At 45.2% G+C, this 22,826-nt stretch overlaps 1 protein-coding gene across 1 annotated transcript in view; it reads left to right on the top strand.

The window, feature by feature from the left end:
- Nucleotides 1-22,277, top strand: part of PAG1 (phosphoprotein membrane anchor with glycosphingolipid microdomains 1) — a 138,282-nt gene extending 116,005 nt beyond the window's left edge. Inside the window, exons 5-10 of the mRNA XM_030839178.2 lie at nucleotides 832-1,037; nucleotides 2,684-2,735; nucleotides 6,306-6,402; nucleotides 9,568-10,172; nucleotides 14,153-14,212; nucleotides 18,809-22,277. Of these exons, the coding sequence (XP_030695038.1) occupies nucleotides 832-1,037; nucleotides 2,684-2,735; nucleotides 6,306-6,402; nucleotides 9,568-10,172; nucleotides 14,153-14,212; nucleotides 18,809-19,180 (1,392 nt within the window). The 3' untranslated portion in view covers nucleotides 19,181-22,277. The remainder of the gene's footprint in view (nucleotides 1-831; nucleotides 1,038-2,683; nucleotides 2,736-6,305; nucleotides 6,403-9,567; nucleotides 10,173-14,152; nucleotides 14,213-18,808) is intronic.
- Nucleotides 22,278-22,826: the final 549 nt, after the last annotated feature.

Below are 22,826 nucleotides of genomic sequence, written 5' to 3'. Positions count from 1 at the left end.
GAAAAATGGGGATTAGCCGTGCCTTCTTCACAGACTGGTGGCAGTGATCGAATGACGAAAGCACTCGAGTCCCAGGCACATGCAGGGTACTAATACGTCCTGGCTTTTATACTCAATTTGTAGTTGTTTATAAATAGGTCTTATTTGCTGCCGGTGATGCACTCTTAGCGTAGACTTTCAGCCATCCCTTTGAAAGTGGACTTATTGAGTGCTTACAAAGTTTAGTGAAAGCCAGCCCTGAATATAAAGTCACATACTCAGAACAGTTAACTGTTTACGAAGGTGAATGTAAAGACAATCCATTTCGTTAACTGTATTGACCGTAAACCTTCTCGAAGAGAAGCAGGTTTGGGGAGTTGGGGATTCAGGTGGGAAAGATGCAAACTGCATTTTTGTGAAAGCTGTAATAAATGCTTTACACTGTTCTGGCAAAAAACAACAACAACAAAAAAAAAAAAAAACGCAAGGGAAACCAAATAAGCATTTATTCATTTGCTGTGGAGTACTTGGAGTCTTAAATTTATTTGAAGACGTTAAGAATCTATCCCCAAACATATCCAAATAACAAGGCATCCGTTGCCTCAAACACTGTGCTAGGCATTGCACGCTCCTGCTTTGCGTTTTGGGTGAGAAAACAAAGGCCTGGACCACAGAGGGAAACTTGACCAGAGGGAGTTCCAAGTCGAGTCCACCTGCACACACCTGCAGTCTGCACACACCTCCCTGCTCTACTCAAACGCCCCCTTCACCCCACGCCCCACCAGGAGCTTACTCCCAGATTCTGGCATTTCACGCGAGAAGTTGTCAAAACACACGTTGTTCTCTCTGCAGGAGGACGCAGCCCTCTGCCCCCATGTCGCCACCTTGGAAGGACTGACCAAATCCAGCAGCCTGTGCCACTTCCCACCCACCATGGGACCCGAGGGAAGCTTGCTGAGTGGGGGACAAATGCAGATCACCCTGTGGGGAAGCCTGGCAGCTGTGGCCACCTTCTTCCTCATCACCTTCCTCATCTTTCTGTGCTCCAGTTGTGACAGGTGAGAGCAGTGCATGTCTACTAGAGCCTTAAAATAACATGTTCCCAGAAGACTTTCTATATAAAAAGCCTGTGATGAATGGCATCTCACTGCATAGACATTCCCAGAAACTCGTATGTTAGATGAACTGACTTCTCTGCCGCAAAGGAGCCCAGGACACTTTTTATTAGTTCAGTGAAAAGCCACATCTGATTTTCCTGGGGAGCAACTGGAAGAGCCCTTATGTATGAAACTTCCCAGAAGGAAATTTTTGCTATTCTTATGAGCACACCCTTGTCCGAATGTGTATTTTCTTTTTCCATCTGTGGACATTTGGAAATCTAAGTATCATGTGCATTAAAGATATTCTTTTTGCTGCCATTTGAGAGTTACTGAGAATTTTTGCTGCTCTGTAGCTTTCGGGGGTCATTTTATTAAGGATTTGTTATCTAGAGCTGCAGTTTAAGAAACATTCATTTTTTCTACAAGAGAAACATTCTGTGTATGAAATAACCATCTTGTCTTATTTTAGAATTATACTTCTCTCTCTCTCTCTCTTTCCCCTCCCCTCTTCCTCCTTCTTTGTCTCCCTCATATACAATAAAATGTGTAACCCCTCCACCAAGAAGAAAAGGAGGTCTTTGCTTGGAGAGAAGCAAAGTCCTTTCTAACCAGGAGTGATTTTCCAGGTGTTCAGACATTGTTACAACATATGCAGCTCTCTGGTGAGGGCTGCTGCTGGGAGCCAGTGCAGACCAGCTGACAGCCAGCCTTCTTTCAAACTCTTCTCAATAACCTTGGAAGAGACTGGACAAGTGTCATTTAAAAGTCTGGATGTGGCTTTGTGCCCTAAAGTCTCTGTCAGGAGGGGAAAATCCAGACTCCCTGAACACAAGTAGCCTCCAAATCCCTGCCCGGTTTGGATCCAGGACTCCAGGGCTGGGAGAGAGACTAACTGGCCAGAAAGATGAAAAAATAGAAGCAAAGCTAGAGGAGTGTTTGTTCCCCTGGGCCTGGGAGGGCCTGCCTTGCAATTATTTATGCCCCCACTAGGTGTCACTGTTGCCTTATACATCTATGGGAAAGGTAGCCTCTAGTACTGATGGCTTTCTTTAGCCTGTCCCGAGTAAAAATAAATTCTATTTTTACTGGATGGACTTTTCCATAGACTGCAAGTACATATGACTCATCCTGAGGGCATGTAACCTCCCCGACAAGCCAAAAGTTGTATTTTCTTTATTTTCTCAATCCCATGGCAGTGTGCGACTTTGCAAAGACTGAATTAAGAAAGATGAAGAGATGAGAATTGTTGATTTCCTTACAAAAAACAAAAACAAAAAACTCATTCCAGCATTCTAGATATAAACAGTTTCTACTCAGGAAACTGCCCCAGTCCTCTTGTTCACTTGTATTTTCTACTCCTGGAGGAAGGGGAGGTCCAGAGAGGTGACCAGCCCCTTGCTGGGACTTGACTCCCTCGGACCCTGCTGCCTGCAGAGGAGGGGTAGAGTGAATTGTCCGGCTGCTGCTTCCTTGACAAAATAAACCCGGTTTTTAAAAGAGAGATTATTTAAGTGTCGATCAAAGTTTGAATAGGAAAGGGGAGTGTATGTTTGATTTTAGATAGCACGTTGGATGTTATAGCCATGTTTCCTTTTCTGTTTCAGAGAAAAGAAGCCGAGACAGCACAGCGGAGACCATGAGAACCTGATGAACGTGGTGAGCACGCGTGCACGAGCTTTAAAGCATCAGCCGCTTATCTAAAGCAGGTCCCCACAAGCTTACAGCCTGAAGGAAGCCCAGGGAAGCAATTCAGCCAGAGTTAACTGGCTGCCTGGGCCGTGTCCTCTTGCTGCAGGTTTATATTCACCGTGGCTAGAGGCCTGTGCAATTAGCCAGGTTGTTGGGAGAGCTTCTGAAACGGATGCAGTTGTGCCACTGCTGGAAGGATCCTCAGATAGTTCCAACCTACTGCAGGGACGTTTCTGTTTTGCCTCTGCTGGGCTCCAGCCGGTGTATTAGTTGGCTAGAACTGTCATAACAAAGGACCATAAACTGAGTGGCTTAATAAATTTATCATGTCACAGTTCTAGAGGCTAGAAATTCGAGATCAAGGTGGCAGCAGGGTTGGTTCCTTGCGAGAGCTGTGAGAGCGCATCTGTTACAGGCCGCTCTCCTAGCTTACCGTGGTCGGTTGGCAGCCTTTAGTGATGCTTGGTTTGAAGATCTCTGCCCTTACGTTGTGTTCTCCCTGTGACTCTTCACACCGTCTTCCCTCTATGTGTGTCTGTCTCTGCCCAAGTTACCCTTTTTTAAGGCCTCCGATATGACCTCATCTTAACATGTTTCATCTGCAACGATCCTGTTTCCAAATGAGGCCAAGTCTAAGGTATTGAGAGTTCGGACTTCAATATAGGAATTTGGAGATGATAAAATTCAACCTGTAACAGCTGATCATTAAGCTTACTGGAGCCTGGGACCCCCAGCATCCCAGATGTGGCCTGGCCTTGCTGGGTTTTCTTGCTCTGTGTCCTAAAGGGTCCTGATCGAGCCCCGCGGGCCTCTTGGATTCACCCAGATAGGGAGCAGGCTGGGCGTCCTGGTCCCACCTCATTCTCTCCCCTCAGGCCCATGCCTTTAACTGGCTGAGCAATTCCAGCAGCTGGGGATGGGGCCGCCCTCATATTCGCAAGGCTGAAATGGTGAAGATGCTTCCTGTCCCAGATGTAATTTCTCAAGATCAGGCATAAACTGGTTGGAGGAAGAAGGGGCAAAAAGGAAAGATGGATGACTGAAGTATGTCATGTGAGGTCTGGTATGAAACACTCAGCCAGCAGCCAGGTTCCAAGCTCACCCAGGAGGCGTCCCGGGGGCCCTGCCCTAGGATTGAGGGATTCTTCCAGGCCAGGCAGCGAAGCGGTCAGCCCTCCTCTCCTGGGAGCCCCTGGGGAGTTCCTTCCTTTCATCTCTGTATGCAGGCGGCTCACACACACACACCCTCCACTGCTTTCCGGGTTTCTCATCACCCTCCTCCTCTTTACCCCCGTTGTCACCCTCACTGCAGTCTCTGGTTGTCTGTATCCCCGCTTCTCACCTGCCCCCAGCGCCTCTGTTGGATTGCCGCTGTGCAGGCACCCAGAGGGCGGGTGGGAGAGGAGGTGGTACCTCCACTGTGGCTTCTCCCACGTGCAGGTCCCAGGCCCCAGCTTTCTTCCCCTTGCCACTCTCCTTGGTGCCCGTTGGCAGGAGACGCGGGGCTGGGGGAGAGGCTTCCATCTCCATTTGTTAGAAGACTCGGGGGCGGGGGGGGGGAGGCTGGGAGCAAGCCCTCGGCTCATCCTGATGTTTGCTCAGGTGTGAGAACCTCTGCTCTAGACCTTTGGTTCCTGCTCTTCTGCTAACGCCCAGCAGCAGCCCTGGGTGAGACGGGAAGAGAGTGGCGGGTGGATAAAAGGAAGATCTGGCTCTCCGTGTGCAGTGTCCTTCATTAATAGCCCCCCATAGCCTCTCTCATACGAATGTGTGAGCAAGGGAGTGCACGTTTGCACACACACATCACATGGCTCTCTTTACAAGCTTCTATCCTAGTTTCTCAATTTTGTACAACTTGCACAGTCTCCATCCCAGGCCTGACAAGTCCTTGTAGTCAGCCAGCCTTCCCCACCCCTGATCCCGGCTGACACACACCCCGACACACACCACTCCACAGCCCCAGAGGAGCTGCCTTTAAATCCTAAGGTGAAAAAGGCCGGCGGGGGGGCGGGGGTGTCCCCTGGCTGCATCTGAAGCTTCAGTGAGAGAGAGGCTCTCTCCTGGCTTCTGTGTTTGGAGCTCCAGCAGGCGTTTTCTCGTAGAAGCTAAGAGAAGAAATGGTGGTGAGAGCCTAGAGTATGATAATTCAGCTGTGACGGATTGATTGTGCTGTTACGGGCCCACCTGGGAGCCATCCTCCCCCCACAGCTGACTCCTGCCCAGGGGTGACGTCATTTCTGTGAATGGGGACCTGTGTCTGCAGCCGCCCCGCAACCTAACACAACGACCCATCTCACGGGCTGCATGGGATTGAAATAGCTGACTCCCGGTACATGTTTGGATCATGACGCAGCATGAGCTGTTTGCTCTCTGTTATTATTACTTGGTTCCCAAGTCAGAGAATTTGTGAAGCCAGCTAGCCAAGGCTGTGGTGCTGTTTACATCAGAACTTCCCAGGTGGACTCCTGGAACATGGTCCAGTGTGGCCTCCTGGGTCCCGCAGGCCATGCATTCCATGAGTGGGAAGGGGGAACAGATCATATCAGCAGTGATTCAGCTGCTACGTGGGACCAGCTGCATATTTCAAGAAATATGTGAGCTACCACCTTACCTTCAGGCTAGTCATAGCTGTAGCTCAGCCTGGCGTATCATGCCATGTACTGTCCACCCAGGCTAGCCCAGTAGAAAACAATCAATGCCATTCTTCCCTCCAAGCGTCCTGAATTTGTTTGTGAGAATAAGAAAGGTTTGCAAACCACTTTTTAGCATATGATGGTTTCGGTGAACCTTGAAGCAGAGACTTGGCTGATTTCTGAGTCTCAGACATCAGTGACATTATCTTTGATCAGATTTAAGTCCCTTCCCTTCAGATGACAAAGGTGATGTTTTCCTCGGCATGACACACCCTTAAAAAGGGTAACGTTTCCGGCACCCCTGGTAGAAGGATGAGGCCTCTCTCTGCTGGAGCTGATTCCAATCAGCCCTGGGGCTTCTGGTCCCCCTCACCTTGAGATAAGGGACCTGAGACCCCACAATCTACCATAGCCTATTTGTGATTACCAGATGGGAAGCTCTGTGGATGGAGGCCTCGGAAGATTCCCAGGACGGTCCTGTCCAATAGAACCTTCCACCAAGATGGCAGTGTTCTGTAACTGCACTGATAGGGTAACCACTGTCCATGTGTAGCCACTGAGCCCTTGAAATGTGACTAGTGCAACTGAGGAACTCGATTTTATTTCGTTTCGCTTAACTTAAATCTAAGCAGTGGATTTGGGTTTTGTTGTGGTTGTTTTCATTTTTAGAAGAAACCATGGAGGGAATTCCCTGGCGGTCCAGTGGTTAGGACTCTGCACTCTCACTGCCGAGGGCCAGGGTTCAATCCCTGGTTGGGGAACTAAGATCCCACAAGCTGTGCAGTTTGGCAAAAATAATTAATTAATGAATGAATTAATTTTTAAAAATATCCCCCCATAAAAAAGCCATGGATATTCTCCTCTGCCACGCAGTCTGATCCTTTTGGTGCCTTTGTTTCTGCAGCCTTCCGACAAGGAGATGTTCAGCCGTTCAGTTACCAGCCTGGCCACAGACGCGCCTGCCAGCAGCGAACAGAACGGGGCACTCACCAACGGTGACAGTAAGTTCTGCAGAAATACCAGCTATCCACGCAGGCCTCATCACCTGAGAAAGGGTTTCAGAAAATGTGGCTCAAAAACTAGGAAATGGGGGCTTCCCTGGTGGCGCAGTGGTTGAGAGTCCGCCTGCTAATGCAGAGGACATGGGTTCGTGCCCCTGTCCGGGAGGATCCCACATGCCGCGGAGCGGCTGGGCCTGTGAGCCATGTCCGGAGCCTGTGCTCCGCAACGGGAGAGGCCACAACGGTGAGAGGCCCGCGTACAGCAACAACAAAAAAAAAAAAACTAGGAAATGTGTTTGTTCTTGCTTACCTTTTGTATTACTACCAGTTTTAGCCAAAAAAATCTCATTTGGATGAAAAGTTAATATCTATGAATTGGCTTCTTGTGCCATTGTTCTAAGATTTGTATGTGTACTAACTCTTTTTTTTTTTTTTTTTTTTTTTGCGGTACACGGGCCTCTCACCGTTGTGGCCTCTCCCATCGCGGAGCACAGGCTCCGGACGCGCAGGCTCAGCAGCCATGGCTCACAGGCCCAACCGCTCCGCGATATGTGGGATCTTCCCAGACCGGGGCACGAACCCGTGTCCCCTGCATCGGCAGGCGGACTCTCAACCACTGCGCCACCAGGGAAGCCCTGTACTAACTCATTTTTGCTAACCCGTTTATGCTAGCAACTATAAGGTTACCATGACTAATATGACTGCCCTGTAGGGTAGGGATTATTACTCTTCACAATTTACAGATGAGGCAACTGAAACATTGCTGCTGCAACAAATTACCACAAACTTAGTGCCTTAGAAGAACACAGGTTTATGAACTTGGAGCTCTGGAGGTCAGAGTCTGAACCGGGTCTCCCTGGGCTAAAATCAAAGTATCAGCGGGGCTGTGCTCCTTCCCCAAGACTCTAGGGAAGAATCTAGTTCCTTGCCTGCTTCCACTGCCAGAAGCCTCCTGCATTCCTTGGTCCCGGACTTCCCTCCATCTTCAAGTCTCTCTCCGACTCTCCTGCCTCCATCTTCCACTGATGAGGACCCTCAGAATTACACCGCGCCCACCTGGATGCCCCAGTTTTCCTCCCCATCTCAAGATCAGCTAATAGTTCATCAGTATCCTTAATTCCTCCCTTGCCGTGGAATGAAACACACAGGATCCAGGGAAGAGGACGTGGGTTCCTGAGTGGGGGTGGGGGGTGGGGGGGGCATTATTCTGTCTGGCACAGAGAGGTTAATCACTTGCCTAAGATGTTATGGTCAGTGCTCTGAGGATCTGTAATTTGAACCCTCGATCTGACTCCTGGGTACACCCTTAGGACCACTCTGCATGCTGCCTGTTTCACGCCCAGGATGTGCTCGCTCACCAAAGTCACATTTCGACTCCCCAGTTTACAGAGCGCTTTCACCTGGGGTAGCAAATCCTCCTCTTACCTCCAGTTACAGACGAGGAAACTGGGGGACAGTCAGGATTGACACCGGAGGCTTCAGACTCCAGTGCCCGTTCTCTGTCCACCGTGACACAGACATCTAAATCCAGAGGGCAAAAGTTCACCCCCTCCTTGATGATCAAGTATTTAGTACACAGTGGGTAGTGATGGTAACTTCCGACGAGGGTTCCATTATCATTTTCCCGAGATACTCTTCAGGGACACTATTTCTAGTCCCCCTAAAGAGAAGTAGTCTTTTTTTTTTTTTTCAGGATAAGAGGTGAGCAGTTTATTTCTTCTTTCACTCATTTAGTTTTTCATGTAAAAACAGTGGAGTCAACCATGCATTAGATACTGTTCTGGACTCCAGGGTCTTAGAGAATCCCAGTCTAGTCAGTAAAAACAAGTGGGTTAAAAACTGTAAGTTATAGGGCTTCCCTGGTGGCGCAGTGGTTGAGAATCTGTCTGCTAATGCAGGGGACACGGGTTCGAGCCCTGGTCTGGGAGGATCCCACATGCCGCAGAGCAACTGGGCCCGTGAGCCACAACTCCTGAGCCTGCGCGTCTGGAGCCTGTGCTCCGCAACGAGAGGCCGCGATAGTGAGAGGCCCGCGCACGGCGATGAAGAGTGGCCCCCGCTTGCCACAACTAGAGAAAGCCCTCGCACACAAACGAAGACCCAACACAGCCAAAAATAAATAAATACATAAATAAACTCCTACCCCCAACATCAAAAAAGAAAAACTAAGTTATAAACCCACACACAGATGTAAAGAATATATACGATATATAAGGAATATATATATTATATAAAGTAAATATACATGAATATACCAGTACAAATACATGTTTAAGTATATATTTACTTTATATAATATATATATTATATACATACACTTATATATATGAAGAATATATAGTATATAAAGAACATACAGTGGAGAGACAGTAATTTAATAACTGGCTCACTGCAGTGTAAGTACCCAAAGGGCAGGACTCATTGGACCTCACTGATGAGTGATGTATTCCCAGCACTTCAACCATCCCTGGCACCTAGGAGGCACTCAAAAAACATTTGATAAAGGGATGACTGAATGGCTCCACTCAGTAACGTTTCTGTAGCAATCTAAGAATTTCAAATACGAATTTTCTAATTTGAGGTAAAAATGTTGGCACCGGGAGCCAGTAAGATGGAAGGAAGAGCTTTAAAAAGGCACAGGGTAGGCGGACCCTTTGGGATACTGCTCTGGGCACATTTTTGCCCCATTTTTTCCATTGTCTCTCAAACAAAGTGACCTGTGAAGGGGGATGGCTCCCAGGTATTCCCTCCACACGAGAGGAGGCCAGTAGGGCCGGGAGAGTGGCTGCCACACATGCCCCCCCCTTGGAGCGCAGCCTCCCACAGTTTGGCCCTATGCAGTGTCACTTTCATCCTCTGGTCACTTTGGACACTGCCTACAAGGAGCCCATCAGGAGTAACAACAAAGACTGTATAACTGTGACCCAAATTGATAGCCAAGACAATGTATTAAATACTCTATTGGAAAGATGTAATGAATGGCTTTAGTTTACACTGTGATTGAAATAAGAATATCCACTAACAGTCAAAACATCTGTAATTTACAGCCTCAAGTCAAATAAAAAGCCAGCACTTTGATTTCACCTAACTTGACATCATCTGATTCACTGTAATAATTATGTCAGAAATTGTCTTTCTCCACTTTTAATACTCCCACTGCTTTAGTTCTTTCAGAAGACAGCACCATGACCTGCACACAGCATTACGAGGAAGTCCAGACCTCCGCTTCAGATCTGCTGGACTCCCAGGACAGCACAGGGAAGCCAAAATGTCATCAGAGCCGGGAGTTGCCCAGAATTCCTCCTGAGAGCGAAGTGGACACGATGCTCAATGGAGAAAGCGCGGACGGGGACCAGGGTCTGGGGATGGAGGGGCCGTATGAAGTGCTCAAGGACAGTGCCTCACAAGAAAATATGGTGGAGGACTGCTTGTATGAAACTGTGAAAGAAATTAAGGAGGTGACGGCCGCCGCCCACTCAGCTGGAGGCCACAGCAGCAGGTCGAAGTCAACTTCCACTGTGAAAGAGCTTCCGGGGCCCCAGGCCAGTGGCAAAACAGACTTTGCCGAATATGCCTCCGTGGACAGAAACAGAAAGTGTCGACAAAGCGCTAATGCAGAGAGTATTCTTGGAAATTCATGGGATCCAGAAGAGGAGGCGCCACCCCCTGTCCCCATTAAACTTCTGGATGAAAATGAAAACCTTCAGGAACAGGCAGAGAGTAAAACAGGAGAAGAAGGGGCCGCCGAGGGGACCAGTGAAGCCAACAAGGTGGGCTCCGGCACATTGGTTTCAGAGCTTTTGTCACAATTGGGCGTCTAGCTGATCCTGGGGCTTTTGCGTGCACGTTGTTCTAAGGAATACATGCTAGCACCTTCACGTGCATTGAGTGGTGGAAGCTGTTTTAGTGGAAGCTGTGTTTGACTTTTTGTTCCCCCCTCCAAGTAATAAAATACTGAAAGCTCATATTTACAAAATATTTCTCTCTTGGCACCTTCCTTTGATATCTTCCAGTTTTTGCATCATGTCTAATGGGGGCAAGTATTATTTTCTTCATGGTGAAGACCAAGAACTGGAAAGACGAGACTCTTTGCCACCCACTTAGCCTCTTCCACTTGTTACCACCCCAGGCAGTGGGGTGATCTCCCCGCTCCCCGGGTCCCAGAAATCAGAGCACAAGAACAGGCAGAGGGGACCAGTTCACAGGTGCCACTGGGCGTATCTGATTATGTATAGACTTTTATAGGAATCAAGTAAAAGATTTTATTTTGTGACAATTTCTAAATACTACCCTGTAGCTCTTAAGTGTAACTATTCAACAGAGCTCTAAAATGTACTAACAATCCCCGAGCCTTCTCTGTGGGTGTCTCATAAGCTGATGTCTGAGCCACCATAGCTTGGAATTCACATCTCCAGCTGTCAGCATTTCCTTGGGATTTAAACTAGGCCCTACCTTCTTTAGGCAACTGATACCTAATTTCCACCCTCTGCAGAGAAAAAAGTAGGGTTCTCTTCTCAAGTTTTGGTAGGAAGGCCAAGTAGGGACTAGTCAGTCAGTAGTAGCCTTGAAAAACTTGTGCCGTTCATGATCAAAAGGGGAGGTCCGGCTAGGGTTATATAGCTTATGCCAATGAGTCATTCTGTGTCGTGTTCTCTGAATGCATTTCAGCTTTTCGTTTTACCCGTAAAGTGAGCCATTGAGAGCCTCAGTAAAGTATTTATGAATATATTTGTAAAATGCAGCCTATTTTTTTTGCCCTTTGTATAATTAAAGATAATAAAACTAATGTGACGTTTATGCTGCCTAAAGCAGTTAAAACTTCTTTACTTACAAGCATTTGAAAGGTAAGAGAGTTGACTGTCTAACCACTGCTAAGTAAGCAATTCTGCAGATGTCACATTAGAAACTGGTAATAGCCATCTGGGAAGCAGATTACCTTTCTATAGTAATACAGGAATGAATAATCCATCATCTCCATATAAACCATCCTAATTTTAAGTGATTGGGAGAACTTGAAATGTTTAATATTCATGCATTTATTTGCAAAAAGATTTTAATGAGCACCTACTATAAGCCACATGATACAGGTGCTGAGAATACACTAGTGAACAAAACATATAAATGAACAAAAATCTCTGCCCCCATGGAGCTTACATTTAAGTAAGGAGATAGAGACATAAATACGTATGTAAGTAAAGTATGTGGTATCTTAGAAGGCTTTAAAGTTTAAAGGAAAAAATTAGAACAGAATCCGGGGGTTTAGGAAAGTTGGGTGGGAGCACAATTGTGAATAGAGTGGTCAGGGTATGCCTGGCTGTGAAGGGGCATTTGAACAAAATGTTAAAGGAGGTGAGAGAGTGAGTTGGTACACATTTTGGGGGACAGAGCAAATGAAGCAGAGGGGATGGCCAGTGTGAAGGTCCTGAGGCCAGAGCAGGCCCGGCCTCTCCAGGAAAGAAGAAGGGGTGGGCGTGGCTGGAGAGGGGAGAGCAACGCTAAGAGAAGTAGGAAGAAAGGTAAGCAGGGCCCCAACCCTGTATGGCCTTGGCTTATAATCTGAATAAAATGGGGTCACTCGAAAACCTTGAGCAGAAGAATGGTGGCTTAATCTGGGTTAGGAAAGGATCGCTCTGATGGAGCTGAAATTCACCTATGAAGAATGGAAGCAAGGAGACCAGTTGGGTAGCCATTCTAATAAGCAAGACGAGAGACAAGGTGGCTCGGATCAGGGCAGGAGTAACGGGAGACACTAAACTAGAGCCAGGACATTTGTTGATAGACCAGACGTGGATGAAAGAAAGAGGAAGCAATGAGTCCGGGGTTTGGCCTGAGCCACTGGAAGGATGGACTTGTAGGCAGAGCAGACTTGGGAGGCAACTTGGGTGTTCCGGGCTGGACCTATTGCTTTGAGATAGATATTGGTCATCCAAGTAGAGATGTCAGAGAACAGCTGGATGGGGGAGCAGGTTTACGAGGAAGGGCCTGGGCTGGGTTTGTACATTTGGAAGTCAGCAGCAGAAATTTGTTGTCAAAGCTGACATCAGATGAGATCACTGCATGAGTACGTGTGAACGGGAACTAGAAGAGTTCCAAGGACACAGGTCCAGGAAAGAAAAGGAGCCAGCAGAAGAGAGCAAAACAGGAGAGAAAAAACAGGAAAGTACAGTGTCCTAGAAGCCAAGGGCAAACTTTCAGGGAGGAAGGAGTGACCCCTGCATCAGATGCAGCAGGTGGGTCAGGAGAGATAGTTACACGTGGACTTCGGTGTCCTTGACAAGAGCAGTTTCACTGAAGTGAAGAGGCAGAAACCGGACTGAAATGGGTTTAGAGAGAGAATAGGAAGAGACAAATTATTTGAGTGACTTTTTCAGAGAGCTCTCTTAAGAGGTTTTACTATAAAGGAAGGAGTAATAGAACTGGAAGAAGGGTGGATTGGTTTTGTTTTTAGAATAAATAGCCTGTTTTTACATGAATGGAGATGACTCCACAGAGAGGGGAAAGCTGATGATGTAGACAAAATGGGAGAGACGCTGGAGCTTATATCCACGAGTGAGTGTGAGGGGTCAGAATCTAGTGCACAGGAGGAAGGGATCATTAAGGAGAAGCATGGAAAGTTCATCTGTGGCAACTGACGGGAAGGAAGGTACATGAATGCAGAGACTGGGGGCAGGTGGGGGAGGTAAAAGTGTATAGAAATTTCTCTTGTTTCCTTCAGTTTTCTCAAGGTCCTCAGCTAAGCATGAGGATGGGTGAAGAGGTGTTGGGAGTTTGGGAAGAGAGGGGAAGACGTGAAGCAGGGAGCTAGGAGACCAGGGACCAGGTGATAGAAGGATTCAGAGCAGCATTAAGGACTCACTCGAGGGATGAGTTCACCAGGGACCAAGAAGGGAGTGGAGTGTTTAAAGTGTGGCAGTGGAGTTTGACAGGGCAGAAAGGAAGGACGCCCAGGAGAAGCGACACACGCAAAAACGTTTTGCAGGATTGTAGGAACTGGGTTATGGGAGGAGTGGGCTTGATCGAGGAGTGCTGGTCTGAAGGGGGCTGCAAGGAGATGGGAGGGTGGGGTGTCTGTTTAGGGTAAGAGAAGTCCGAGGTGTAGCTGGGAGAGTGAACAGTGATTGGCGGGAGGACAGGGTCGGGGCAGGGAGGTCAGGGAGCTGAGGCAGGCTTGGAAGGATCCCTGTTTGTTGCAGTCAGCAAGAATTCCGGCAGGAGATGCGTTAGAGACAGAATCAGTGAAGCAGGAACCAAAATCATTGAGAAATGAGGCAGGTAGCAAGTGACAAAATGTGAGCTGAGTTCTCCACTAGCTGTGAAAAGTTTCCAGATGACTTAAGAACCTTCCTGATGGCTCAGGCAAGCTGTAGAAATATAAAATTCCGGCACTTGATAAAGAAACCATGTTTTTTTCTTCATCAGGCTTTCCATCTCTCATTGATGATCAATCCGTCAGTGACAATTAGGAATTGAAACAGTAGTCCACTTAACTGTTCGTTTTATTTGTACCTACAGATTCAAATAAACAATCAGAAGAAGTTTCTCTAAGTGTAATACTACTGGGTATGCAAAAACATACTTTTTATGTGTTTATTCCTTAGGTGCTTTATATAATTTCTTTGTAGAAAATAATTTCTTCTCCAAATATCATTTGAAAACATTTTTGTAGATAGATGGATCAAAGCATATGCACGAGAAAGGTTCGATTATTGACTTCAAACTCCCTTCTCTTGGTTTATGTTTCTTCTAACAGAGATTTAGTTCGTTGTCATACAAGTCCCGGGAAGAAGACCCAACTCTCACAGAAGAAGAGGTGAGTTTTGTTAGTTTTTATTTTATTTTATTTTTTTCTGCGGTACGCGGGCCTCTCACTGTTGTGGCCTCTCCCGTTGCGGAGCACAGGCTCCGGACGCGCAGGCTCAGCGGCCATGGCTCACGGGCCCAGCCGCTCCGCGGCATGTGGGATCCTCCCGGACCGGGGCACAAACCCGTGTCCCCTGCATCGGCAGGCGGACTCTCAACCACTGCGCCACCAGGGAAGCCCTGTTAGTTTTTAAATAACCAGAAAGCTCATGCAATAGAGAATAGCACCTCCTTCCTTGAGTAAATGCACTGTCATGTTACCCTTCATCTGAGAAAGCTAAAGTACACTCTTAAGCATATGGTTGGAGATCAGGGTTTGGGGATGTTGGCTTTATAATGGCTCAGAGAGAGTGAATGGCAGATGGTAAGACAAGAAAGAGGACAAGATGAACAGGTCAGCTAAGTAAAGAAAACTCAGTAGGGAAGAAGGAGCAGAGAAAAATAGAAAGGGGAGGGGAGAAAAGAGGAATGAGAAGAGAGAAATGATAAGTGTGGGAGCTTTAATCTGTCAGAAAGTCCCCTTTAGAAGGAAGTTAATAGTGGGTTGGAAAATACAGGAAATTGGAGCAGGTGGGTGTAGAGAATTTGCTCCAGGCTGGGAGACAGAGGGAGAAGGGCTTAGGAATTTGGGAGGCTGAGAGCAGGGAACTTCAGGAAGTACGCGTCCAGCTTGGAAGTAGAGTCAGACATGGCCACCAGCAAGAAAGGATGATATATTCTCCCAAGCACCGGGGCTGAAGATTCACTGGTTAAACTTTCAGTGAGCATTAAAATTGTAAAAGCCACTATTTATTGTGTTATTATGTCAAGCTAGACTCAGAGAGAGCTGAACACCTTAATTTATCTAGCTACATATAGCCTCTTTCTGGAATGCCTAGCTTAGTAAATTTTGTACATGTACAAAAGTAATGTACCTATGCTGGTACATAACCTCCCATATAGGACTCTGAGTATTAAAATATGAAGCTACATTACAATCCCACATTGAAAGTTGAAGGAGCAGAAGTGCTTTCCTTAGGTGATGTTGCCCAACCCCCTCCACGTCTCCTGCTCCACGGAAGAGACCTGCCATCTATCCACCTGGTTGCACAAGCCAAAACCCTGGGGTCATCCTTAACACCCCATTTTCCTCACTGTCCTCAGATGCAGTCAGGAACAAGTCCCTTCAGTTCCACCTCCAAAGTAACTTTCATGCACCCCCCAACCCCTCTCCATCTCCACTGGGCCCTCCTCCCCTCAGGAGACTAAGGCAGGACCCTCCTACCAGGGCCTGTGGCAGCTCCTTTGCCTCCACCAGCGTTTTTCACTGTCCCGGAGCCATCCTATTTGGTATAAGAAATAAGGGAATTCCCTGGTGGTCCAGTGGTTAGGACTCTGTGCTTTCACTGCCGAAGGTGCAGGTTCAATCCCTGATCAGGGAACTAAGATCCCACAAGCCGTGTGGCCAAAACAACAAGGGGGGAAAGAAGATAGAATATAAAAGATCTGGAAACTAATCCTTTAAAATAAATGGAGGCAGTAAAATTTTAAGTTACTTTTCTTCTTATCTTACCTTTGTTTGTGGTTTTTGAAAATAGGACCTGGTTATACTGATGAATGTTTAACATAGAATAAGGAACTGTGATTCCTGTGTATTCATTTTAGGAAGAAGATTTAGAAAAAATAAATATGGAAATCATTTATTTTTATATTCATGTAATATAATGTTAGACAGTCCAGACTGAAACTGAGACCTGAATTTTAAGTACTATTATCCCAATTTAACAGAATGATGGGGGAAGGGTTGAATATAAAAAGGAGAGAAATGGGGAAAACGGAGTAATTTATGAGAACATAATAACAATTTACAGACCAAATAATAATGATGAAAGATTTTAAAGGGAAAAATTGCAAAGCTAAATAGCAAGGGGGCTTGAAGAGAACCTGTTATTTATATACAAAATAAAAATAATAGTCATAGGAGACAAATATTCAAAAGGAATATTAGAAGACTTGAGAAACGTTGATAAGAGTTCAAATTTCACATGACAACCTCTGCACATTTGGTTCATGCTCAGAGATAATATTAAGTTGTAAGTTAATGAAAGAGCCTATAATCAAAAAAAAAAAAAAAAAAGACTCTAAGGCCCAAGAAGACCCAAGTACTTACAAAGAGTTGGGGGCATTAATGGCAGGGACCATGGGGAAGAAAGTAGGGAAGAGAAACAGAAATGGTGGTGAGGGGTCAACGCTCATTACTCTCACAGGTAAAGGTGTGTTTGTCCTCCTGTTGTTACCCCTGAAGGTGAGGAATAAATATCTAGGATGCTGGTTCCCTTTATCACTGTCATCCATGACTTACCCCTTTATAATCTGTCCACATTTTTGGCTTGGACCGCCTTATAAATAAAAAGTTCCATATGTTTGCACCTCCCTATGAAAAGCAGAGGCTTTTTTTTTTAATTCTTTCTAAATGGAAAGAAATTCCAATTCTTCATTTTGAGAGTAGTATTTTCACTAAAACCTCTAAGGTGAGAATGGTAATTTCACAGTCCTGAAAAGGGTCAGATCAACAGGGCAAGAGTTCCCCAAAGATTATTTCTCTGACTCAAAACCTTTGGCTTGTCAAGGCCTGGCAAATGTGAGCCACCAGCCTGTAGTGAAAAGTCCTCATGCAAATGACCAGTTAACATGCGGCAGGCGTGTCTTAAGAAGCTTCGGAGGCCAGCTGGAAGCTTCCTGCACAGTATGTGAGATGTGTGAGAACAGGACATCTCTCCCTGTACTTGCAAAGCCAAGCATCTGTCAGGAAGTATGTTCATTTATTTCCTGGGTGTTTGAATAAATCAATCGCTGTGGCAAAGATAAATACAGGTAATGAAGGATATTCTTACCTATTTCCAAACATGATTTCTAACAATAAAACAATACCTCCCAAATCTCCTCATAAGTCCATTTACTCTATCATCCATTTTTCTATCAAAGAAAATGAAATCTCTCCTGATACGTGTGGCTACATGAGGTACATTAGTGAGACTGAGTAGGTGTGCTTGGAAAATAGGCTGCTCTTCCCATAGGAAAGAGCATCCCATAAGTTGATTGTCTCCTAGTTTTATTTCTGAGTTGGCTGGTTTCAAATAAGAAAGAGTTTTCCCACTGAAGAAAATGTAGCCCCGTCTGTAAATGTATATTTAACCAATAGTATGCAGTGAAGTAAAAAAAAAGTGGAAAATGATACTCTGACAGATATAGGTATATGACCAACCAGAATCCAGGAGCTACTCTTCAGATCTCTGTGGTGCAGGAAGAGTGGATCAAACAGTCTAGTTCAGTGGTCCTCACACTTTAGTGGACATCAGCATGAGCCCATCTGGGACCCCCCCGACCAGAGTTTGTGACTCAGTGGTTCTGGGGTGGTGCCCCAGAGTTTGCCTTTCCAATAACTGTCCAGATCCTGCTGCTGCTGGTTTGAATCGCACCCTTTTGAGAATCACTGGTCTAATGCTTTTTTTTTTTACCCTTTTTTGTAAAGCAGTCAAACCTTTTTTTGCAGGTGAAATATCATTCTGATAAAGAAACCGAATAGAACCTGATCTGTGGTCAGGTCCTGGGGGTCTTGAGCTGCCCACCCCACCTGCTCTCCTCAAACCCCTGAGGAGACCCAGAGAGGACCTGGTTTTCATAGAATTATGCTACTTACAAAGTTGTAGATGACACATGTAATTGTCCTGGAGTTACGTACTCCAGGATTAGTACAGATAGTGAAGAACCCATTTCTGGGTATATAGTCAAAGGAAGTGAAACCACTGTCTTGAAGAGATATCTGTACACCCATGTTCATTGCAGCATTATTCACGATAGCCAAGTCATGGAAGCAACCCACGTGTCTGTCAATGGACGAACGGATAAAGAAAATGTAGTTTTATACACACACACACACACACGTACGTACGTACGTACGTAATGGAATAGTATTCAGCCGTAAAGAAGAAGAAAATCCTGCCATCTGCAGCAACATAGATGGACTCAGAGGGCATTATGCTAAGTCAAATAAGTCAGACAGAGAAAGACAAATACTGTATGTTCTCACATATATGTGGAATCTAAAAAAGCCAGACTCATAGACATAGAGTAGAATGGTGGTTGCCACAGGCTGGGGACTGGGGGAAATGGGGAGATGTTAGTCAAAGGGTCAGACTTCCATCTGTAATAAGTTCTGGGAATATAATGTACAGCATGGCGACTAGAATTAACAATACTGTATTATATACTTGAAAGTCGTTAAGAGAATAGCACTGAAATGTTATCACTACACACCAAAAAAACAGCAATTATGGTAATGGAGTTGTTAACTAACCTTATCGTGGTAATCATGTCACAACACGTGTATCAAATCATCCTATTGCGCACCCTAAACTTATATGTGTTGTGTGTCAGTAATATCTCAATAAAGTCTTAAAGGGACACACACACACACATTGTCCTAAAAATCTAGCTTATCACTAAGAAGGGGGAGGGAGAAATCAAGCTTGAAGCTTGTTTATTCACTTCACCCTTTGTTTTCTAGATCTCGGCAATGTATTCATCAGTACATAAAAAAGGACAGCCAGGGAACAAATCAGGACAGTCACTCAAAGCACCAGAGTCCACCTATACCTCCATCCAAGGAGCCGCTCTGAGGTCGCCCTCTTCCTGTAACGATCTCTATGCTACTCTTAAAGACTTGGAGAAAATTCCCAACAGTGTCAGCACTCTTCCAGCAGCAGGGAGGCCCAACGGCGAGGAGCCCGAACCAGATTACGAAGCAATACAGACTCTAAACAGAGAGGAAGAGAAGGCTGCCCCGGAGACCAACAGCCACCACGGCCTTTTCCCAAAGGAGAATGACTACGAGAGCATCGGGGACCTGCAGCAATGCCGAGACATCACCAGGCTCTAGCAGCCCGGAAGACAACCCAGCTAGCATAGGACCAGCCGGCAGGGCCAGTGCTGTTGCAGAACACAAGAAGCAGTGTCAGCCACACTGCATATGCTGCTTCCGGAAAAGGAAGATGACTGGAGATGCCGAAACCGCTTCTCAGTTTGGAGAACAGTGAGGTACACACCCTACTGCCAGGGCACGGGCACACCCAAGCACACCTCCCTCATATACCCACACCCTCTGGAAGGATCCCAGCTGTCAGTGGTCTCACCCTCTTTGTGAAGAAAGCCACACAGTAAGGAAGAAAAGCACTCATCCGAAACCACCGCTCACCTGCCTGAAGCACTGCCACTCCCAGGGGCCGGGTTTCTCTCCCCTCTCTCCCCTTTCTGCTGCCTGCTACTAACGGTAAAATGAATGGCTTTTTTCCCCTTGAAATCTTCCGATTTATAATGGTTCATTCCAAGGATATTCTCCCACCAGCCTGGCCTTTGCCTTCAACGTGGGTGTTTTTCGATGGTAAGAAATTGTGGTTGCTGCTTCCCTACCGCTCCCCAGTCCTCTTCAAGCAGCTGCCCCTGGGAACCAGTGGATAGGATTGGAGAAGCCCCTTGAGCTTCTTAGCTCTTCATTCCTTCTGATTCGGGCAGTCCATGTCAGCAGCCTCTCCCAAAGTACTTGAAGTCATTGTTAGATGCTTTATTTTATTTTTATAGTCAAAATGGTTTTTTCCCCAGCATTTGAAACTCTTCAGAGCCTTCAATGAATATCGTGGTACTTCCATACTTCTTTTAGCCCAGAGCTCATTCCTCCAAAACAGAGAGCCTTAATCTCTATGTTGGGACACAGACCACGTGTTTGGATGGCAGCCACGGCTTCCATTTCCCAAGGGCTGTGAACTTGAATGTGTATTTCTGATGACCCCCGCTGCCACACCAGCCGTGCGGGATTTCATACATGAACTGCTCCCCTAAGGTAATCTATCTGAGATTAAAATATAGACATTTATTTTTGTTATATAAATTTATAAGGTATTTTATGTTTAATGCCTAATTTCTAGAAAGTGCCAGATAAAATGTATATTAACTATTTTGATTTGATGTACAATGATTTGTATTCTCATTTTGAAAAGACACCATAAAGCACATAAGCTGGATAATTATGAGTAGTTGTTACCTTTTTTCTAACCAAGTGTTGAAAACACTGAAGGTTTTTAAAGACTTGACTTTTCAAATGGTACTTGGAGCTCCTGGTCAAATCATCCGGCTCACTGGAGAAATAAGTGGAATAAACATAAATGATCATTTTCAATGATTTGTGGTGGGAAGTACTGAAATATTTGACATGCTGAAAATGGAAGGAGGAACAAGATATGACTAGGGATGACTGTGAACAATTAACCTCGAGAAGGTATTATAATTTCATTAAGTTTTAGCTACTTTTTTAAGAAAAAGGTGATGAATTCTGCAGCCTGGTGCTTGCAAATGTAAATTGCCTATTGGGACTTTTTTTTCCCCTTCATTTTACAAAAATCAGTTGCTGAAATAACTCAGATTGAGAGCTCAGCCTGGTTTGAATTTAATCATCTCTCTAGATTTTATAAGGCCAACATTGGGAAGCTTGTTCACTTTTCATTTTAAAATGAACCTGGTTGAAGTGCTATTATGCAGTGTGGGCTACAGAAAAGGAGCTTTTCCTGCACTGCTAAAGAAAAATAAAAAGAGGCAATTATTCTGTACTGCTGTGACATCTGTGACTTTTCAGATTGAATAATCTTGCTGTTTTCACTCATTATGATAAAGAATGCAATTGGGAGGATGAAGCATCTTGAAAATTGTAGGGACCAGCTCCCGGGCATGTTGTTTTCCATTCCTTGCATTCATGGCTTGATTTTGTGACTGCTCTGTAATATGTTTCTGAAATTGTAAAGTAGCTCGGTTGGGGTAAATTGGTTGGTTGTCGTTATTCTTCAGTCAGCCTGGTCTCTCCCATGAAGACTTCATATGTATAAGCACAATCATCATTGATCGAAAGATCATGGCGGAATAACCTTGGATTAGGGAGAAGTTGATCAGGAAGGTGCAAGGCCCCATGCTCTCTGAATTCACATCCTTTGTAAGCGCTGGTTCGCCCAGTGAGTCTCATTGCTTAGTATGAATGAGTTTGACCCGACAATCTTGACTCTGTGGGGTTGCTTTGTATCTGGTGACAGCCATGTCACACTGCACACCTGGCATTGTGCATGCTTCAGGCTTGTCCCTTATGAGCCCCTGACTGCTCAAAAGTTGTAATTCATGATGTCTTACTTATTGCCAGGGTAGTGGGTATGATCTCTAAAGGGTAAAACCATTTCTAGGTAGAGAAGCTCTTTATAAATAGTCCTATCATCTTGAAATTTCACTATCAGAATTCCCCCAGAAGTTTCAAAACCAAGGCTATGCCTTATGGCCATAAAGTATGCAATGAAATATCTCTCTTGACTTGAAAACCTGTGCTAAGAATAAGTTGTGATGTAAAGTATTGAAAGGAACTCTAAGGCCCTCCAGAACAAATCCTAAAAGAATAAGTGATAGCACAGTCCATGAGTGTTGGGGGGGAGGAGGGAGAAGCAGAATAAACTTCAGGAGATGGCTCTGCTCTTCAGGACACTGGGTAACTTACTGAAGTATATTTATTGATGTAGCATCACGGTTTGGACCCTAAAGTACCGTATTTCATAAACTTCATCACTTTTTACTTTATTTGTTGAAAGTGTGTGCTAGAATCTTTGAGTTGGAAGCCTATGGCTTCTTTTAAAAAACATTTCATCCTGAATTAAATGCTACATAGTTTAAATATATGAAAGGATATTATATTAAAAAAAAGAGTTTACTATATCTTTAAAATGTTGACACCCGTATTATGTATGCATTCAACTATAATAACCTAGGTAGGTGAAATGTATACAAAAAGATAAAAATAAGTTTAGGAAATTTTTTTTGTCATATAAATCAGAATTATAAACCTATCTTGCCTAAAAGTAGGATCTTTGTTTTTATTCAGATATTTTGAAAGTTTTGAAGAATTTTTTTGTCCTGCTTGTACTATTTCTCAAATATTGTCAGCAGGGAAGTGTAATCTGTTTTATATGAAATGTTTGAGGAAATTTTTTTTTTTTTTTTTTTTTGCTGTACGCGGGCGTCTCACTGTTGTGGCCTCTCCCATTGCGGAGCACAGGCTCCGGACGTGCAGGCTCAGCGTCCATGGCTCACGGGCCCAGCCGCTCCGCGGCATGTGGGATCTTCCCAGACCAGGGCACGAACCCGTGTCCCCTGCATTGGCAGGCGGACTCTCAACCATTGCGCCACCAGGGAAGCCCTGAGGAAATTTTAAATTCTAGAAGAAAGTAATTTTTGCAAATATGTTTGCCACAAATTTTTTTTTCTTGCCCTGCATTAAATTACATCATTAGGGCTATGAAAGCTTTTAAGGGTACCACTCTTTGTGGGAAAAAGGCTAATTACTCATTTCTCTGCCCTTAAAATCCAAGAGTTAATTCTAATTGAATGCTAAATTAACAATAAGTAAACACAAAGAGCTGAAATTTAACCTCAGCATGTCACTAGATCTGTTTCTCATATTTGATTTTCATTTTTTGAATTAGAGCATTTACTTACTTTTACCA

This window comes from Globicephala melas, chromosome 17 (assembly GCF_963455315.2).
Source record: "Globicephala melas chromosome 17, mGloMel1.2, whole genome shotgun sequence".
Taxonomy (NCBI): Eukaryota; Metazoa; Chordata; class Mammalia; order Artiodactyla; family Delphinidae; genus Globicephala; species Globicephala melas.
This window is presented reverse-complemented; position numbering and strand designations above follow the sequence as displayed.